Source organism: Chlamydotis macqueenii, chromosome 3, assembly GCF_036417535.1.
Source record: "Chlamydotis macqueenii isolate bChlMac1 chromosome 3, bChlMac1.mat, whole genome shotgun sequence".
Lineage (NCBI taxonomy): Eukaryota > Metazoa > Chordata > Aves > Otidiformes > Otididae > Chlamydotis > Chlamydotis macqueenii.
The window spans coordinates 22,383,008-22,404,151 of NC_141558.1; the positions used below are offsets into that span (position 1 = coordinate 22,383,008).

General features: G+C 38.3%; 1 protein-coding gene across 3 annotated transcripts in view; it reads left to right on the top strand.

Moving 5' to 3' along the window:
• Positions 1–21,144, top strand: part of DLGAP2 (DLG associated protein 2) — a 347,646-nt gene that overhangs the window by 276,318 nt on the left and 50,184 nt on the right. For all 3 annotated transcript variants that reach the window (XM_086743976.1, XM_086743979.1, XM_086743978.1), the window contains 3 exons: positions 694–905; positions 16,349–16,496; positions 20,207–20,426. In XM_086743976.1, coding sequence (XP_086600102.1) covers positions 694–905; positions 16,349–16,496; positions 20,207–20,426 — 580 coding nt within the window. The remainder of the gene's footprint in view (positions 1–693; positions 906–16,348; positions 16,497–20,206; positions 20,427–21,144) is intronic.

Sequence of the window (21,144 nt, forward strand, 5' to 3'; positions counted from 1 at the left end):
TATCCATCCACCAGCTGTGGATTATCTGACTACCAATCTTACTATTTGACAAAACACCTCAACTGCATGAAAGCAGCCTCAACCAAATGTATCAATAATTACCTGGCTACGTTTCTGATATGTTACAGCCTCTATGAAATATTTTGCAGTTTCTTAATAAGAAAAAAGACAAATTACCACATTTGCTTTTTTTTTTCTCACAGCAGTTTGCCCTGAATCAGAATCCTAACCATTTGTGCCAAAATCACAGCTTAGTTTAACTTCATTCACCTTCCTGACAAGCAGCCAAAGCTCCATATGAGGAGAGTTAGCAGAGTTGGTAAAAGACTCTGAAGTGTTCAGCTTTGAATGAGTTTTAGGTCTGAGATATCTGATCAACTTACCATTTATCAGCTGAAAATCTGAAATCTGTGAGCAAGCTTTCAAGAGGTTAAGCTAAACTACTTCCTGCAATTTCGAGCATGCCTACAAATAGGTTGTTCCTTAGGTTCCAACATTTATCAACTGAAAATTTCCACTCTTGAAGTTAGAATTAAATTGCCAAATCATTTGGGAACCTTAGAAATTTATTTCTAAGTGATCTGTTTCTGAAGAATAAAAAATTCATTGCTCATCTTTGTAACATGAAAAATTGATTAAATATATGAAAACAATAACACACATTTCGCATGTGTGTTTTATGGCCTCCATTAGGTACCTCAGGATGAATGGGGAGGATACCCAGCTGGTGGGAAAGACGAAGAGATCCCCTGCAGAAGAATGAGAAGTGGGAGCTATATTAAGGCCATGGGAGATGAAGAAAGCGGAGACTCTGATACTAGCCCCAAGACATCACCAAAATTAACGGTTCGACCAGAGTCTTTATTAAAATCCATTGGACAAAGACCACTGGGAGATCATCCAAAGTAAGTTTCACTATACTTGTTATATACCGTTCTGAAAGTTGCCGTGATTTGAGTCATTTTTCTTTATATCTTATTGATAGTGGTCAATATCCATGAGAAAATATGATACTGTTGTTAAAAAGCTAACTTTTCTGTCTTCATTTTAAATTAGCTACAGTTTCTTGTGATTACTGAATTAAAAACTGCTATATTCCTCCATCCATGTAACAAACCTGCTACTTCAGAAAGAGTTTGTTATGTTTACTAAAGGAAATATAGCTATATTTTTATCAAAAGTTTAAAAGTCTGAATATTTCTTCTCTAGAAGGATTATTTTATAATGCTTTGTTATTTCATTGCTTTCTCTGAAGTAGAAAATACACTATTCTATACTAAGTATAGTAACAAATGCATAATTGTATCATATATTTGACATCTTACACCTTCATTATCGGTACAATGCTTTATGTATCAGCTATACTGTATTATAATCATTTAAACACTTTGTGGAGGGTTTTGTTTGACTTGGGTTTTTTCATCATACTACCTACAATACAGCCTATTAAATAACTAAAGCAAATTTTGAAGCTATAGGAAAATACATCGTTATGTATGTTTTCCAATAGATCTTTATTTTTCTCTCCTTTTCATCCTTTCAATATATAATTTTATAACTAAACTGTAAGTATACTTCTGAAGACAGTTTCAAAGTGGTAGCCTGATTTCAAACCTGCAGCTTGTATTAATGTGACTGGGTGTTTCTCATGGCTTAGAAAATTGATCTTTTTGCCTGTGAGAAATACATAAAATGAAGAAACTAAGAGTGAAACCTTTGATCCAAGGTTGTTTATTGTTCTGTAGGTAATACCATGTGTAGTATACCAGAGTGACTCACCTTTTCAAAAGATAAAGTAGAACAAAACAAAAACCTTAGGCAAAAATCCTTTTGGCTTAATTAAATTGAATTATTTAGCTAGCAATTTGGAAGAAAACCATCAACTTTCACTGTTACTGAAGAGAACAGTTTACAACTATACTGTTTCCTATTGCTTGCTCATACATCTCTGTAGGCTCAATTCAGATGCACTAACAAAGGCGTCTGTACCAGGAGCTGCTGTAAAATTTCTGAGACACTATGAAACAAGAGTGGCAGATCTCTGCTCTCAATTGGCAACGAAAATCCAGGCATTATACCTTATGGCATCTCAAAGGGTGCCAGAGACCTATGTTTAGGCAACTGAGCCAAATTCTGAATGTGAATCTGAAGGATTTGCTAGAATATTAGTTTCAATGATGAAAACGTAGCCTATAACATAAGTATTGCTGGCAGATCTGTACCTGGCTGATTTCCAAAGAGGAAAAGATGAGCTTTTAATGACAGTGGTTGGAAGCAACATTTGAATTTTTTATATCCTCAGTCATTGCATCTGGGATTAATTTTGGGTTTGAGGCATGCTGGCTACATTGACTGGTTCAGTCTGAATTTGTGAAAGTTCCCAGGAAACAAAAAAAGGTGGTTAATTTTCAGCTTGGGAGTACGTGTCAGTGGGAATAGAATTCTTTCAGGATGAGGAGCCCCTAATTTCTCAGCGATGGTGGAGACATACATTGTGAATTCTTTTGTCCTGGATTTTCTCATAAATGGCTCTGAAAGCTGTGGTTCCTGCAAAAGGGCAATTATCCTCGTAGGATAAGATGTGCTAAGGAAGAGTAATCTAAAGTCCGTGGCTTGTTAAGAGTGACCCTTCTGCAGGCAACAGGGAAAGAGGAGACAGTCAACTTTCTCAGACTTCCACACATCAACTGACTTTCTTCCTGCTGGTAAATTAAACATTTTCAGTACGCAGACCTGAGTACAGAAACCTGACCATGTACACTGAGAAGGTTTTGGAGTGATCACAGGCAAACTTGTTGCCTGGGTCTATTAGCACTGTCCCAGCCACTGCCTGGCCATGTTCTGGGCATTGGCATGGGCCAGGGATCATTCCCAGGAAGCAGTTTGGATGCAGCCATCCTGGTTTGGAGGATATTTCATATCCATTCTGGTACCACAAACTAAAATATTTTCTCAGAGACAGTTCTAACTTTCCAAGTACTTGGACAAAATGTATTCTATTCTATTCTTTGTTTTCAGCTATGGTTGGGTCTCCCACAAGTGAATGTAGATAACAGCACAAATTTTCCAGTCTCACTGCCTGCCCTATACCCCCACAGCTTGTAAACAGATCCAGACAACACCTAGACATACATAATCAAACAAAGAATACGTTTCAAGAAAAAAAAAAAGTCTTTCTGATCTGTTAAGTCCTGAAGGCAGGTGGTTAGAGGTAGGTCAATACCAAATGTAGCATCTTCTGTCAGTTTTCCATGTATTGTAAATACACTGCTCAAAATATAATTGATTAAAACACGAGTACGATGCTGATGCAGTGTACTGAGATTGACAGCTGTGCCTGTTCATGGTCCCGAAGGATTTAATGGCATAGTTACCACTAACTGCAGGCGGAAAAGGAGGAGGCTTTTTGTAATACTGTGAAATATTATTAGGGGCTCTGTTGAGAATTTGTTGCAAACACTGCACTAGGAATAATTGAGCAGCCAGGCAACTGCTGACAGATATCTTTTAAATCCTTGGTTTTCCCTTAAACTGAGGGACAGCACCTTGAATCTGCCAGCCTGATGTGCACTTTTTTTCCAGCGAACTTCAGGTAGAAATGTGACAGCTATCCTGGTTCTTGTATGTCTGTCTTGCAAAAATCTGCAAATTTCAGCAGTCCTAAAACCGATGGAAAATTTCTTGTCTCACAGGAATACCAAGTGCTGGTGCTAACCTGGGTTTTTACCATGAGCCATCTCCTCCCAGTACATCTCTGTCTCCCTGTCACTGTGGTTGCCTTTTATGTCTAGCAGATTTCTGTGAAGGATATAGCAAGGGATGATGGTTATGGAGCCTTCCTTGCTCCTCCAGCACGGCTCAGTAATCCCCATTGCACGGCGAGTACTCTTTGTACCACTGATCACGCTGCTGAGCCAGAAGCCAAGGTTTTGAACACCATTCCTGCATGTATAGCAGGGCTGAATAGAGTTTCTGGCATGTAGTATGAGAAATTACATAATTCAAGATGTCAGCTGCATTAGCTGGCTTTTTAGCTTATTTACCAGGATGGAGGGAGCTAATGCACAGAAATAAAATGGGGCTTATACTCTATTAGTCCTCGGCTTGGGTAGATAGGATAGCTTAGAACTGGAGTATGACAGAGAACCAGTAAACCTGTAATAAAACCTGAATATTGATAGTTTTGGTGGTATAAAAACATATATTGGCTGCAAAATATCTGTAGCTGGGTTTCATAAGAACAAGCCTAGTTTCCTGTCATTATTCTGAATAGGATAAGATGAAAATTAGAAAAGTCTTCTCTTAACCTTCAGTAGACCTTTGACATGTGTGCATGTTTCTCCTCTGAGTTTTATCAGGCGTCTTGGCAAAGAGTTTTTTCCTGTTTAAATTCTGTTTCTATTTTGACAAAAGTAAGTCCCTGTTTTGTCAGTTTGTGTTGCTCAAAGATGCAGCAAACTGAACATTAAAAATTTATAAACAACAAAAATGCATATTTGTATCTGAATAAATAATTTTCTTTAACAACATAAAAATAGGTAAATGTAACTTGTTTCACAGAAGCATTAAAATTCTGAAATCATTTATTTTAAGTCACTCTTGGAAAGGAGTATATTTTACTCCAAGTGGGAATAAAAAACAAGTGCGGGGTCTCCCACTGCTATTTGATGCAGATGGCGGAAGCAGGGCATATGCCCAACCACTGCCATTTGATCACCACCTCTGTCAACCTGCTAGCACAGCCAGCACCGTCCCCAGCCCGCTGTCAGCCTTGGCCACCTGCCTCTCTTCTAAATAGTGCCCAGGTGCGTTTCAGGGACTAACCCTGTTGGATGCAGCCACCTTCTCTATAGGATAAGAGAGTTGAACCATACAGGACAGTTGGACGAAGGGTCAGGTAATGGACATAGCTTATTTCTGAGCATAGCTGTAGCCTAAGTGACTCAGATTTTGCTGGATTTTTCAAAAATTAAATGCGCCTAAATATCTGGATTACTCACTGAAGATAATGGCATTTCAATTTTTTCTTTGTGAATACTGTTTTGAAAGACTAAGTAGTATGTTGCACTACTTAGTCCCATAACATCAAGTCAAAGCCCAATGTAATTTGTTATTATTATTATTATTATTAAATTGCATTTGAGTGAAATACAATGCAATAAGGCTTGCCGTGGTGGAGACAGGACACATACTTGAATCTGTTTCCTCTCCAAGTTTTTGCTTTCTTGGAATGTTGCCAGCAATCCCATTTATTGTGGAAATTATCTTAACTCCTAGTAGTCCCAGGAGAAAGAAATACTAAAGTTTTAAAATATTTTTTTTTATTTTGCATTATGATTAGACAGAGAAAATCTTTCGGATATCAGTTTTGGTATCCTGTGAACAAATACAGGCCTTCTGGAGGTGAAATGCAAGCCCTTTATATTCAATCTGTTGGTTTCTGCCACACTGTGGTGCTACTGAGGATGGAGTTAAACTGTGTTGGAAGGTAGTTTGCAGAAGGTAGCTTGTGGAAGGTAGGTAGCGTGCTGCTAGGTACTTTCATTTACAGTAAATGTCAAAATAGCTGAACATTTTATGGAACTGGTAGCTGAAACAAAAGGAATGTCTGTCCTAAAGAAGTCTTGTGCACTCCTGGAAAAGAGACTGGCCCACAGGGTTTGTAAGGGTATCCTTCCAGCCTAGTAAATGTCATTGCTCTGCATTTGTGACAAAAGCAAGCAAAGCTGAGAGATGGAAGTATCAGAGACACTGGGATCCAGAAAGGAAAGCTGAAAAGAAAGCAAGAATATGGAATTATGTGATCAATTCTATGACTGAAGATAGTGTTCCAGTTATTTGATGTTTCTCATTTTCAGGAAAGGAGTATTTAATATACCGGTTATGTAAATGAACAGGATAGCACTGTAGAAACAGCAAGTTCCATTTTCAGTATCTCCTTTTTGAAGTGTTGTAAAAGACTCTGAAGACAGTCCAACCATTTAGTCGAAAAGGAGAACAAGAGCATTTAGCCCAAAGTTAACTCTGTTTGAAGATCATACTGGTATCACTCATGCAAATGAACAGTTGTGCTGTGTTGAAGTTTTCCATAATGCTCTGAAGTGACTCATGGGAAACTAGATGTTGCAAACATGAAGATGGAATAGGTTAAGCTACAATAAAACAATCAGAGACAGCAATGTGTACTTTCCTTTTGTGAACCTCTAATAGCAGACTTTACTGTGGCAGCTCTTAGTCCAGATACCTTCAGCTGATGGGTGAGCAGACAGAAAGGCATGCGAGCAGATAGGTAGTATAAAAATTTACTATTTCAAGGAGGAAGAAAATCTGTCATAGCACAAACTATTTAGTGGACTGCCACAGTGGTACTTTCCCTTGGCTTTATTCTCCCTCCAATCCTGTGCCAGGTTTTGGCCCCTCTATGGAAGTGAGCATCTCAAACTCTGAGTCACACTCAGAGAGAAAGCAGCCGTGCCTCCCTCAGATGTTTAACACTTATGCACTGGATGTTATTAAAGCCCATAGCACATTTGAAGAGCACAATGCATGTCAATATTTCAGCCACCTTTTTTCACAGTCTGGTATCTCAATGCAAAAATTACTTTATTCAGTAGTTTAAGCTAATATGTGTAAGACTCATAATGGTTGCCATATTTTCTGGGCTTGTGGTAAACTAGATCAAAGCAGTGATCTGAATTAAAAATAACCTTTCCCTTCTCCTTTTCAGAGTGAGAGATTGCATCTCTCTATGGCCATACTAACTTATGCTGATTTAAAGAATATCTGGACTGTGACCCAGGTCATGTCCACGTGTTCTGTTCTGCAGGCTATTGTGGCAACAAAAGCATTGCCCAAGCACACAGCAAGAGGGGTAAACTGCAACAGGAAGATTTGACAGCACTTAACTCCCAGAGCCCTTGGCTCAGCAGAAACCATGAAACAGTACAGGCTCCTCTAAAACATGCAGGAAATCTCCATTTAAATAATTCTTTCCATTTGTAACAATTTGTGCTAACCACAGCATGCTTGGAACACAGAATGATAGAATCGTAGAATGGTTTGGGTTGGAAGGAATCCTTAAAGGTCATCTAGTCCAAACCCCCCTGCAAGGAGCAGGGACATCTCCAACCACATCAGGTTGCTCAGAGCCTCATCCAACCTGGCCTTGAACGTTTCCAGAGATGCGGCATCCACCACCGCTCTGGGTAACCTGTTCCAGTATTCCACCAACCTCACTGTGAAAAAAAATTTTCCTTATGTCCAGTCTGAATCTGCTTCCTTCTATTTTAAAACCATTACCCCTCATCCTATCCCAACAGACCCTGCTAAAGGGTTTCTCCCCATCTTACTTATAAGCCCCCTTTAGGTACTGTAAGGCTGCTATAAGGTCTCCCCAGAGCCTTCTCTTCTCCAGGCTGAAAAGCCCCAGCTCTCTCAGCCTATCTTCATGGGAGAGGTTCTCCAGCCCTCTGATGATCTTTGTGGCCTCCTCTGGACTCACTCCAACAGGTCCATGTCCTTCTTATGTTGTGGGCTCCAGAGCTGGGCGCAGAGCTGAATGTGAGAAAGTGAAAACCAAATGAGAAGTTTAGAAACGCTGCATGAGACAAAATCTCTATCTTTGCATTCATCTTTGCCCATGGCAAAGCCAACACCATATTGTTTAATGATGGACAAATTTGTTGACATTTCTCCTAGAGAAATACCACTTGGTAAATAGACAGAAAGAAGCCTTGATATTGCAGGCTGTAGGTAAGTGTGCAGATGTGGAGGAGTGGGTGTGCTGCAAAAACTTTACAGATTAGGAGTTTAAGTACAGCTTCCTTGCTAAAGAAATTATTTTCCTATTTGAATCCTATCCATTGCTGCACACCAGTGATGCAAGCCTTTTTTTAATTTTTAAGGGTAAATTACGGGTTACCATTAACTCCTTTTCTGCATTTTAAATTAGAAATGGTTTTGAAGCCATGCCTGAGAAATACTTTCAATAGAAGAGATGGGAATAATGGCTAGAAAAGCTACCCTCATCTTTTATATGCTTTTTATTTATCTTTGGTTTCCCCTCGATCTTCTGACTCTAAAAAGCCTCATTACACACTTCATTAGTAGCTTTCTGAGGCCCTGTAGTGTAGGAGCATCTACTCAGAGTCTCTGAGGGGTGAAATTGGAGATTTACTGAGGAGAGTTTGAGGGCTAATTACAAAGCCTTATCAACTAATAATGCAATCAGTGGGCCACTGGCACAGTGATGGTGTTCTCTGCTGCATTCAATAAGATCTGGGTCAGATTAGTCCACAGGGTTAAGAGGGAATGCTGATGAAGGGCAGCTAATCATCTGGCCACCTAAGAAGTATCTTTTACAGGGTCAGAAGATGGTCCCCATCCTTTCTTCTTTTGCAGAATAATAGGAAATACTCTTAAGCAGTGTTAGGCACCTTGTTCTCTTAGAAGTAGCACAGTGTGAAACCCAGGGAGTAATTGAGCCCAGATCTCCTGTCTCATTGTAGTGAACACCAGCTTCATGTTGTAGAGCTGAAATGTATTACCCTGGATTAGGGATGGAAAGGGAATCCTAAGGCTCAGAACACAGAGTCTTCTCAGGAACAAAACAGACTTTTGTCAGAAAGGTGCAATTATATGATGGATTGCGGTGAAAATGCAGTAAGATTCAGGCCAGTCTCACAAGCAGAAATAATGAAATCCCGGAGAAAATATGTTTCCGGTGCTTATTCATTCCTGCTTGCAACAAATATGTTAGTTTACTTTTAGTTAGAAAAGGATCAAGAGCTGCTTTTCTCGTTGGTTTAGTTTTTAATAAAAACTAAATGAGACTATAATGTATGTGTGCAGAAACAAAACATATCTCCTTCAGGCAAAGATTTGAAAATTACGATGCTTTTGGTTAAAAAGCAGAAATCATGTATGTATTTTCACATCTCCCAATTCTACTCTATTTTTTCCCCAGAAATTACATAGTCTCTTTAATGTTTTCAACTTCAGCATGAGAAGGTCACTTATTTGCTTAAGACCTACGGACTTTAATGAACTTATTTATATATTTAAATTAAGCTCATGCTCAGATGCTTTACTGAGTTCTGATGGTTTGTCATCTAGATTATGATTTTTTGCGTGTGTACGTGTATATGTACCAAAAGCAAATTGAAAAAAAAAAAAAAAGAGAGACAGCTTCTTGAAGAAAATTATGAATATTTAAGTTCCATAAAGGGATTTAGGAACATACAGCCAGTATCTGAGTTCTGCTTAGATCCTCAGGTCCATGTACTGAACTGCTACATGATGCTTTAAATGCCTCCAAGTTTTTGCCGTAACATCTGCCTGAGTTTTGTTGTTGCTGACCAGCTCACTGCCTACTCTCCAGGTCAAGGTCAAAATAGGATATTGGGACAAGACTTTCAGGATTATCTACATGTGCACATTTGTCACTCACCTCTTGCAAACAATAGCTCTGAGTTTAGATTTCCCACATCAGACTTTTTTTTTTTTACATGCACATTCTACATGATTTGGAGTGCAGGCTTGATTGAGCCTACATCCTCTGTATCCTTGCAAGGAGTGAGCAAACCACCAGACTGTTTAACTATTCCAGATGACTTCCTCTCGTTCTCTCCTGGTTCATGTTGTACAAAATCCCGAAATACTTAACAACAAGAAAGGTTCTCTCCTAGCAGTGGGCATTTCATAAGGACAGAAACAGCAGTCTCTGCCTCTTTCCTAACATATTCCTGTAATAAATCAGATGTTCTACGTCTTTCAGGCACCTTCTTAAAAAAAAAGGCTACAGGTCAATGATGAAATATATACGCAAGTTAAAAATTTAATTTGGCCCAAATTCTCATTTCTATCACTAATCAAAGAGAAGCTCCAATCTGGCAAAGATTAGAAAAGAAATTCTTCATTATAGATAAATTCACCAGATTTATGTGTACTTTCAGTTTTTGCAAAGAACCAGACTAACTGTGCTATTCCAGAGGGAGAACCAGACCTAACGTCCATACTCTGACTTCTCCAGTGGGCTGCACGCAGGCACATCTGTGCCCCTTTTCAGAGCTCTATTGACTTCAGCAGGGACCCATGGAGACACAGTATGACTCACAGCTGCCGTACAATGGCACTGCTAGCTAAGATTAATCATTAGATTTTGGTCGATGAGTTATTTCACGTACCTACAAAGACACAGTTAAGATAGATCCAGATGGAGAAATGGATATCAATTGAAATGCAAATCTCTCAATAAAATAGGTTTTGATAACTTATCCTACCTTGCTAATTCTAATGCACCTCCCTTTTAGGTGCCCAAGATGAATTACTTTACAAATTTTGTCTTTTTGTCCCAGATACTTCTGAATGGCATATACTGATTTAAACAGAGATGATTGTACTTTCTTTAATGTTCCCATTCATTCTCAGATTTTTTGACAAATGCAGGCATGATCATGAAAAAAAAAAGATATTATTTTAGAATATTACAATTCCTAAAATTAATTTGATGGAAAATTGACTTTCTTTATATCTGGTGCTCCCTTAATAAACCTGACAGACCCATTCAGAGTCAGAAGCTGACTTTCTTGCTGCAACTTTTAGATGCCTGGGAAGACTTTCGTTCACTTTTGGTACCTTCTTGATCCAGGGTGCACTGGTGGCTGAACATTTGATGGAAAACAGGCACTCTGGGGAGTGATCATTATTTTGAATGTGAGTAGATCAAGGAATGACCTTGGCAAGTGTTTGACATTTGCTGCACTGTTGGTATCATGTTCATACTTTTTTTTAAGCAAAGGTATTAAGTTTATGACAAAGTATATGATATCAATCACTTATTAGAAAATAAAATACAGACAGTAAAATAAAAAGCAATTTAACAGAGATCTCTTTCTCAGGAGTCATACACCCCATGTTCCCACTAGGGTTGTCTTGACTGTCAAGTACTGCTGCTCAGGAATCTGAACTTGTAGGGACAAGTGAGGAGGTTTCATTGTTTTCTTTTGACCCTGGCTTAGCTATAAGCTGTAAAACCATGTCAGCCTCTAAATCTGTTATTTCAAGATATCATAGAAGTGAAACTATGTTATTTTACTGTCATACAGAACTTTTCACCAAATGACAAAAAGATTTGTCTTCTACAGAATGTGCAGTGGTTGCATAAATCATGGTACAGTACTGCATGTTGTCATTCTGGCTCACAGTGATACTCATCATACAGCAATGACAAGAGACTTCAGAAAACACGCCACAAACAATCCTGGGTGTTCATCAGCATCTGAACTCGGTGACGACGAAGCATGGGTTGAGTGCTGCACAAAGCGATAGACCTCAAGTGGTGCAAAGTGCTGTGGTACAGACCGCAGTGGGAACGCCTCGGATCCCCCGGCACTGTTTGCTGAAGTCGTTGGGCTGCTTCAAACACTATCCATGGTCATATAAATTTTCCAAAAGTTATATAAAACAATGGAATGCAGGGAAAAAACCTCAAAGTTAGTTATTTACTGTCTATAAAGTAAAGTAAACATCTTACTCCTGCTAAAAATACACAGTTAATAGAGGAGGAAATTGATGGCTAAAGATGAGGAAGTAAGAGTCCTTCCCTTATCATTAGTTAGCACTTGATTGCAGCTGTTGGATTAGCTTACATGATTTTTCCTTTCATTAAAACATGTTCTAAATAGCTCTCTAGTTTTACAAGTCTTCTGCTACAATTACATAAGTAGGGAAAAGATAAGGAGATGTAGATGTTCTTTTCCATCTCTTGAAATCTCCTGACAAACATTATCTAATGCTTTTTGGTTACAATATCAGTAAGCTTAAACTTATTCCTACATTTTTACTGTACTCAGTCCTGTTAAGGACGGCTACAAGACATGACAAAACATAGAAGGAAATTTGTTTTCTGGAGTCAAAAGAGTAAAAAGAAATCCTTTTTTGTTTTCTTTTTTTTTTTTCTTTTTTTTTTTTTAGCACATCTTGTTGCTTGTAGGTCTAAGGTAACAGATATTTCCCAGCAGTTGTTTTCCCCCATTCTGCTCTTAAATTTTATTCTTGGTGAGATGCAAGCAAGAACAATTAATTTGTACAAGGAGAAGAGTTTGTGCTTTTGTGGAAGCCAGTGTCCCTAGTGAGGGATCAGGATTAAACGGCTGTAGCAGGGGTGATCTGGACTCTACTGGAGATAGAGGTCTAAGGGTACTTTTGAAATCTGCAGAGGACAGAGTAGGATAAGTGGCCCAATGCTGGCTTCTGTGATGGTGTTTTGGAAGATCTTGAGCAGGATAACTGTAGGCTGGGAATTAAGAGGATTTTAGGGACCAGTAAGGGTTAGGATCTGAGTTGTCAAGAATGAAGGAGAGCTGTATTTGGGGTTTTGGTAAATATGAGTTCTGGGGCTGGAGGAAGGGGCAGCTTTCAGATGGGAGCAGTGAGGCATATGAGGTTTAGATACAGAGGCCTGGGTCCTTGCAGACTAGAGGAATGCTAGAAAAGGAAGGCTGTAATGCAAGACTCCTAGAAACTTCTAAGCAGGAACTCTTCTTCAAACTGCTGTCTCTTCCGTTGTGCTTTATCTATGTTTTGCTGTTGGAATACCAGCCTCTTTCCCGTTCACTCTATATCATGTTGACATACTATACCAGGCACACTATCAGATATGTTAGCAGATATACTGTCCCAGATAAGCATGCCATACACTAGCTCACTTCAAGCAGTTATAATACAGTATTTTGTCCTCCCTGAATACACTCAGGCAATTTGCTGAGCACTGAAAGTGCTGTTGCAAATTTAGCTATTTTCACTGGAAATCCTAAAGCTTTGCTTTTAAGGTAGAGGTTTTCAAAAGCTGCAAGGTCATTGCATGGCATTGCCTTATTCCTAAAAGTTTCTCTAGGCTTTGAGCCTTGCTTGCAGTTAAGATATTTCTCATTAAATTTAAGACCTCTTCCTAGCTGCCCTGGACTTGCCCTAGCCAGTGGAAAGGGGAAAGCAACCCTTAAGGATAAAAAAAAACTTTTAAAAAGTAATAAATTTCTAAGATATTTTTTGTTTGGAAAAGCAAATGGGAAGAGTATTTATATATGGATTTCATTTTTCCTATTAATCTCATCCTTTTCCTCCTTTTCCATAGTACCAAACTTTAGAGTCACCTCTTTGCTGTTAATGTGTGTACTTGTGTGTAGTCCTGGAGATGGACTGCCGAACAATCTCATGTGCTCACGCTTGTCTTGCCATTCTTCAGCAATCAGCTGAGATATAAGATCATCTACTACAGAGCATAAAAGAAAATTATTTTCTTTTATCAACATGATAGAGCTGTGGTGTTTTGGGAATGAAGGTCAAGAATTTTGTTCAGAAGCTTAGAGATGGGGTGGATGTCATTAAAAAGCCAGCATTTACCAATGTCACACGGGATATGTGTCTTGTAGCATTGTTGACAAGCATGAAAGTTCCTTGAGCAATGAATAATGACATTTGAGAGCAACTTCTTCATGTAGCTTTTGGGTCTATGGCGTTTTGGTTCTGGATCATGTTTACAGCAAGATCATAATTTTTACCATGCATTCAGACACTTATCCTAGAAGATAACTTCGAATGTATATCTTAGAAATGAAAACTAATCTTTATTTTTATCAGGAAAATTTCAAAGTATCAATCAAATGGATGTGAAATTGCTTTTACAGCCTAATATATGTAACATTTCTTTTATTTTGCTACAGTCCCATGAATCAATCACTCTCCTTTGATAAATGAAAAATTGTCTAACTATCAGGTAATGTCCAAACTCATCCATCAAAACTCAGCTGCTTAGCAGCACTATGGAATACTAGACTTCTTTCCCTAATAAATTATTGCTGTAGAAATTGTTGATTGTATTTAGTGATAGCAATATCTCACAAGGATAATGAAATGCCCATTTGTCCCTGCTCATTGCAGGGAGGGAGTTGGATTAGATGACCTTTAAAGGTCCCTTCCAACCCAAGTTCTATGAAATACCAGGTTGTTGAGCATTACTTAGCAAAGGAGACAGTTATTAGGAGCCAGTTTAAATTAATTAATTTTAAGTAGTTTATAAAATCGTTAATAATTTATAATTTAATTCTGTTGCCTCTATCTTTTCTTTATGTGGCTTGTGTTTTAATGAAGACACCTCAAAAGTCTCTTTCACAAATGGCTTCTGAACTCAGAATCCCTGATTTTACCACCTGATGACAAGCAGAAGGTCCAGAGGGGACTCATCTGTTTTGAAAAATACTAAATTAACAACACCAGACAGATTTAGTAAAGTGTATGCAAAGAATCAGAATGACACAAAGCAGGTGACAGTCATCAGCCTGCTTCCCGTAGAGGACAGGAGGTTTAGTTACATCCAGCAATTAAATATAGATAGAGAGGCTCTACACCACGTCACCTAATCTATTATATTTATCTTCATACCTATGGGAACAAAAAAAAATGCTGCTACAGTTCTTGTTTTCATAATCTAAAACCAAATTAGACCCCTTATCAGACAGCTATCTTAATCTGCAAATCACTGTGACTGTAATGAATTAATTAACACATGAATTAATGATCACATGCCTGCTTCAGTCTCATACATTTTCATTTCAGTTTTAGCAGTTATAGCATAGTTTCCACAGAGGTATTCCATAGAAGGCACTGAATAAAGACAGGAAGAATTAAAAAAAAAATGCCCACTTTGCACCAAGATGAAAACGTAACCTATCCTTTTTGAAGAAGGCAGCCCATCTTAGAGAAGCAGATAGCCCAGCCATTTGCAGACATACTGAGGAAGCAAGGCGATGTCTATGTTGACCCTGAGATGGCCAAGCCAGGGAGAGCACATGGAAATGCTTGACAATAGATCTCCCAAATATAAGGTCAGGGAGGTCTATAAATCCCACCTGCTTGTGCAGCTGGTGATTTGAGGGACCCTGGGTTGTCTCACGTGTCTGACATCAAAGGATATGGCCACACATGGAGCCGGAGCTCAACACTATTATTTTCTACTGTAGTCAGAGCCATGATAAAGGGTCTGAGTTTCCTCCCTGAGGGCTCCTCAGGAATTGTTTCCAACCCAAACTTAGGTTGTGTCCACTTAGTGAGGAAGGCTGAGTTCTTCTTCAGGCACCAACCTATGGCCACGCTCAATAATTATGGTCTAAGAAACAAGGTCCTGGTTTGTGCTTCATTTAGCACCAGGAGTTGAACCTGTGGCTTTCTCATTCACTGAGTGGTCTGGTCCTTCCAGAGAGGAACTTTCCCATTTCACAGGGAAATTCCCGACAGCCCAGGCATGTGTCACAGCCACAACCGCACTGAGTAGCTCTGCCAGCTCAGTGTCAAATAGCCAACACTGACAGACATTCAACTGGCACAAATCTATTGTTCCCAGAAACTGTGCTTTTGTTAAAGCTGCCTTTAAGGAATAGATATTAAAAGTGCCTATTTGCCACATGAAATTCAACATTTTTTGAAACATGAATTAATTTATGCACTGGTGTTTAGGGATGAGTGTCATATGGCTTCTAAAATCTGATTTTCAGAGGTTCTGAGAACTCTGGTAAACCTTGTTCACAACTTTTTTTTTTTTTTCAATTTTGTATTCATAGAATCATAGAATCATAGAATGGTTAGGGTTGGAATTCAAAATGAGGTTCTTCTGTTAGGCTTCTTTTATTTTCCTGGAATGACAGATAAACAATATCTTTGACATAAAACATGAAGACTAACATACCCTTGTAGTGAAAGCATACTGAAAAGGGCTTGGTATGGTGTTAGGGTCCCAGTGCTCCAAACTGGGAGATGTGGTGTAAGAAAAGCATTTCTAGAGCTTCGTGCAGTTGCTCTGAGTACCTTATGAATCTATTTTTTCAGCTGAACATGGGATATTTTGATCTTTTGTAAAAATATATCAATCCTTTGAAGATAAAAGGTCTCTTGATGCCTAACACCTTGATGAAAAACAGATGACAAGTAACAGATTTTATCTATGAAGAAACATTTTTAGCTACTTTGGTTTATGCTTTAGCTCTGGTTCTTGTTACCATTGACCTAGACATTCTCTTTTAGTAAAGTTCAACATTAATACCCAGGAGGATTGATGATGTTTGAATACAGCAAAGACTTAAAATTTCATATCATCTAGGTAGCAGAATTGCAGATAGATTCTCTGCTTGTGCTACAGCGTTTGACTACAACAGATCTATGATGTTTTACACCGAGAGAGATTTTGACCCTGGGGAATGCATTTGTGAGTCTCATACAAATTACTGTCTTTAGTGTCCTAATTGATTCCATCTGTAGTTTTACACCCTTTCCTTTTTTCTTCCTCTTTCCTTTGTAGTCAGAGCTACCTTCAAACTGCAAGTGACGTGCCTGGGGGTCACAACCTGGATCCCTCTGCAAACTACAATTCCCCAAAGTTTCGCTCAAGGAATCAGAGCTATATGAGAGCAGTGAGCACGCTCAGTCAGGCCAGCTGTGTTAGTCAGGTGGGAAATTCTTGTTATAACTTTTCTTATAGGTTAATCACAGATGGAAGAGTTGTTACTAGTGGACGGTTTTAGGGTGGTTTTTTATTATTATTATTAATATCAAACTGAGGATGTGAATTGTCAACGTAATTCAGTTCTAAGGAATGTAACACTTGTTCAAAATTTTAAGAAAAATAGTGAATGCTAGAAGCCAAGGGGCATTATCACACATAATATTTTCCATTTATTTTTCATTAAAAATATAAATACTGGTATTTTCATTTTCAGTCTATATTAAATATTTAAATGTTAAGTAGATTGAGACTGAGCATAATGGGCACACTCCTATAATACTCATCCTCTGAAAATATCTTCTCTGATTTCAGTAAATGTGGGTTGCCAGATTAAGATATAGATCAAAATAATTATCCTCCAAAGGAGCAGTGATTCATCTCTAAACTCAATCCCTCACTCTTCTTGGGTGAAAGAATAAGTCCCACCAATTATTCTATGCATGGGACTTCTGAAAAGAGACATTTTTCCACCCTGCTGGTTTTATGTTGGTTAGTTAATACTAATTCATGTTGAAGTGAGATCTGAATCAGGCCTGAAGTGCAAGCAGCCTTATGAAGTATGTGCATGTTCTGCTTAGCAGAGGACTTTATGTAAAATTTCCAATGTTCCTAATGTGTATTGCTCCTGACATTTCTTCCCTGTGTTGCTTCATGACAGGTGGGCCCTGCCCTCTTCTCAAACATGTGTTACCTTATTTTTCTTTGACCATGTAGTTGAGGCATCTAAGGGTATAGTAGTTAATTATGCACAATGGTTATATTAAAAAAAAATCTTTTTAAACAATTTGATATTCATTCACATTCCATTTGTATTGCACGGCTATTCAGGCCTGGATTCAACTCATCTAACTTGAGGCTTTTTACTGAGGCAACAAATAAAGCTTCCTCTGTAGTTAATGGAGTGGAAGAGTTTTTTCCAGGACAATGCACATCCCAAGTGGGCTGAGAGCCCTCTGGAAATGCCTGTCAGTCTCCACTGACTGTAGAGAGTTGGGAGGGTCTAGTCGCCTGACTAATGCCCTTCAGTCAAATTCCTTAATTTATCTGGGATAAATCTAAGTATAATCTTGTATAGTACACATGAGAATTAGAAACAGACAGTCAGTCATTTTCCAAACCTTTCATTATTTTTCATATCCTCCTTGTGAAACCTGTCCCCATCATTTTCATGCCTTAGTTTTCATTACCCTGGTTTTGTTATTTTCTATTTTTATTACACTTTGGTTTTGAGAAAGTTTCACAATAATTCGATACTGCATTCAAAGCAAGTGCTGTTGGCTGTCACCTAACAATGCTGTAATTTAGACCTATTTTAACATCTTCTGCCTCTTTGACTACATCTGTGCACGGAGATGTTCACTGAGCTGCCCATAATAACTAATTGGTTTCAGCAGTGGTTAAAATGCTTTGTTCCAATGTGCATTACGTGGAAAGATGTCCACAATAGATTTCATTTGCAGGTAGATTGCTCAATTGGCCAGATTAACTAAAGCTGCTGGATATAGTTCCTGACTTTCTTTGTCACTCTTCACTAACCTACATAATTTTGTGTCAGCTACGTACTTCCTACCTCACCGTAGGCCGTTTCCAGGCCAGTAATAAATGCATTTGATAGACGCTACACAAAGTAAATGTATTAAAATAGGAAGTTCTGAACCTTTGCTATTTTCCTGTTCCTTTTCCATGACACCATTATCTTCTTGCCCTATCTACATAATAGTAGTTTGTATGATTTGTGGTATTTTTAATGCTTTCTTTTTTTTGTGAAATCCTTCCTTTTTCACTCTTAACCAAGAGCAGAGTCAAGAAAGATGCTGGGTTCCATGGTTTATATTTTTAATTTAAGTTTTAAAACTTTTATTTTTCTATTGACAATGACCTTAGTTTGAAAGAAGTGGTTAGGACTTAAAATGCTTATGGACTACATTACCATAATTTTCCTGATCAATGATGTATGCAAAATATTTCAGAGTAAGATTTTTTAAAATCTTTTCCAGATTGCATTGGTCTACTTAACTTTATTAGAAGCACATTTAATGAAGGGTAATGTAATTCCTTTCAGAAGAGATTTAGTAGCCAAAATGTCTTACATGAAATTAAAATATCAGTTATTCATTATCATCAGAAGTTCTGTGTGAAATTTCCATTTACTTAATCAAAATCCTAAAACATTTGAAACATTTGCACTCACTCTGTTTCCATAATGAATAATGTACCAGGAACAGTAATAATGAAAAAATGCACTTAGCAGCCGTTTAGAAAAAAAAATAGAAATACAGAATCATAGAACAGTTTGGGTTGGAAGGGACCTTTAAAGGTCATCTAGTCCAATCCCCCTGCAAGGAGCAGGGACATCTCCAACCAGATCAGGTTGCTCAGAGCCCTGTCCCACCTGGCCTTGAGTGTTTCCAGGGATGGGGCATCTAGCACCTCTCTGGGCAACCTGTTCCAGCGTTCTGCCACTCTCATTGTAAAAAATTTTTTACATCAATGGGATGTGCTGTTTAGTGATGCTATGAATTTAACTTGGTATTTATACTGATTCTGATTTCCAGCACTTTCTTTTTTAAAAAAAAAATCTCAAGGACATATCAGGAGGTCATGCATTTGTCTGCCCGGTGTTAACTTCCTATCTGATTTTGGCTAAACGTAATTTTGAATTATTCACATACACTTACAGGCAGTTAGAGCTGACTTCAGAGAACCTGTTATGAATGATCTAGGTAGAATTTAGGCACTCATCATCAAAACTGCAATACACAGTTCCTTACCATGTGGGGAGCTGGAGGTGCTGCTGAAATCCCTCAAGGGACCAACCTGGTAGGTGAGGCAGGTAGGCCCATCCAGGGTGCTCTGACAGACAGGGTTTCTCAGCACACCTGACAGCAGAAGTATCACTTAAAACAATGCTGCTGAAGAAAAGGCAGCAGTAGTGGCTGCATCTCGTTTTTCCCCAGTAGCTGAATGGCTAATCCAGTTAACCAGGGAACAAGTTTGGTTTAGGGTCCTTCTCAGTTAAAGGTGGTCCAGGTATTACTTTCTCATCTGACCACTTTTCACTCTATTTCAGACAATGATTATTTTTTCACATGCTTCACTGGACGAAACTCTACATGCAGTATTTCTCAAACCTTTCAGAAGAATCACCTCCTCTGAATTTACACACCTTCAAGTATAAGATACTTCCTTGTGCCCCTTTATAGTGAGAGGAAGGTAGCACTCTGCCACACCATGGGTAAATATCCACATGAGTAGTAACTTTTCTGATAAGTGAGGAAATCCACCCTCACCTAGAGGGCTAATGTTAGCGTAGCTCATTTTTGTTCTCCTGTCCTGGCAGAACATGGATTTCTATCAGTGCAGAGTGATCTTGTTGGTTACCATTAAGTCGTGTATTTATAATCCTCTGAATATGCCAGAAGATATTAAATGTAAAATTAATTGTATGGCATGTGTGATGTACTTACTATATAAATATAGACAGCTGATGTAAGTTAAAAAAAATGTGAATGTGATCAGAAGGGATTACTACATTTTAACTATTTGCTAAAACAGTTCTTCATCAATGTACAGGTGTCCATTTGAGATGTTGAGGCCGTGATGATCACAAAAAAAGCAAGTCAAAAATCAAATGCATTGTTGTTGTTTATTCAGATGAGTGAAGCAGAGGTTAATGGGCAATTTGAATCGGTGTGTGAATCAGTGTTTAGTGAAGTTGAAGCTCAGGCAATGGATGCCCTTGACCTCCCTGGATGTTTCCGAACAAGAAGCCACAGTTACTTGCGTGCCATTCAGGCAGGCTATTCCCAAGATGATGAATGTATACCTGCAATGGGATCTTCCAACATCACCTCAACCATCAGGTCAACCACAGGTAAGCAAATCTACACTGACCCTTCCACTGTTCTGCATGTAAAAATATGTCTTCTTGTTTTGTAAAAGGATGTTTGACACTGGAACCAATTTCCCTGTGTAGTGATAATATTTGATACCAGTGTTCTTAGGTTTGTAATACTGTACTGTTGTGCCTACAGCTTAGGATAAGCTCCTTCTGGGGAGAATCCTGCAAGCATAATATAATGGATCTAGACTTCAGCATAGCTTTAATTTGACCTCCATTTCCCATATCTACAGTTATGCAGGTGCAAATGTAAAAATGCAAGTGCAAATGGTGTCATTTAGATATTGTTAGACATTTAGGTATTTTTATCTATCGAGCAATTGATCATCTAAATGAGATCAGTAGCTCTGATTTTATTTAAATCCTTAAAGTACCAAAAGAAAGAGAAGCGAGATTTTAAATATTTGGTCTAAACACTTACAGGTAATTAACCTCACAGAGAATAACTTACTTACTTTTAGAAAAGGTGTAGCCAGTTGTATCAATGCACTGAATCATAAACATTATGGCAAGCTTCACACATCTGCTATTGCTCATCAGTAACCATTAGCATTCATTGTTGTACCATTCACTTTTAGGATCTTTTAACATTCCTCCGGCAACTTTCTTTTCTCTTATTAGTTGCTTAGCAAAGATGATAACATTATTTATTTTAGAATATTAGCATTTAATATTGGTAGAGAAAAGATTG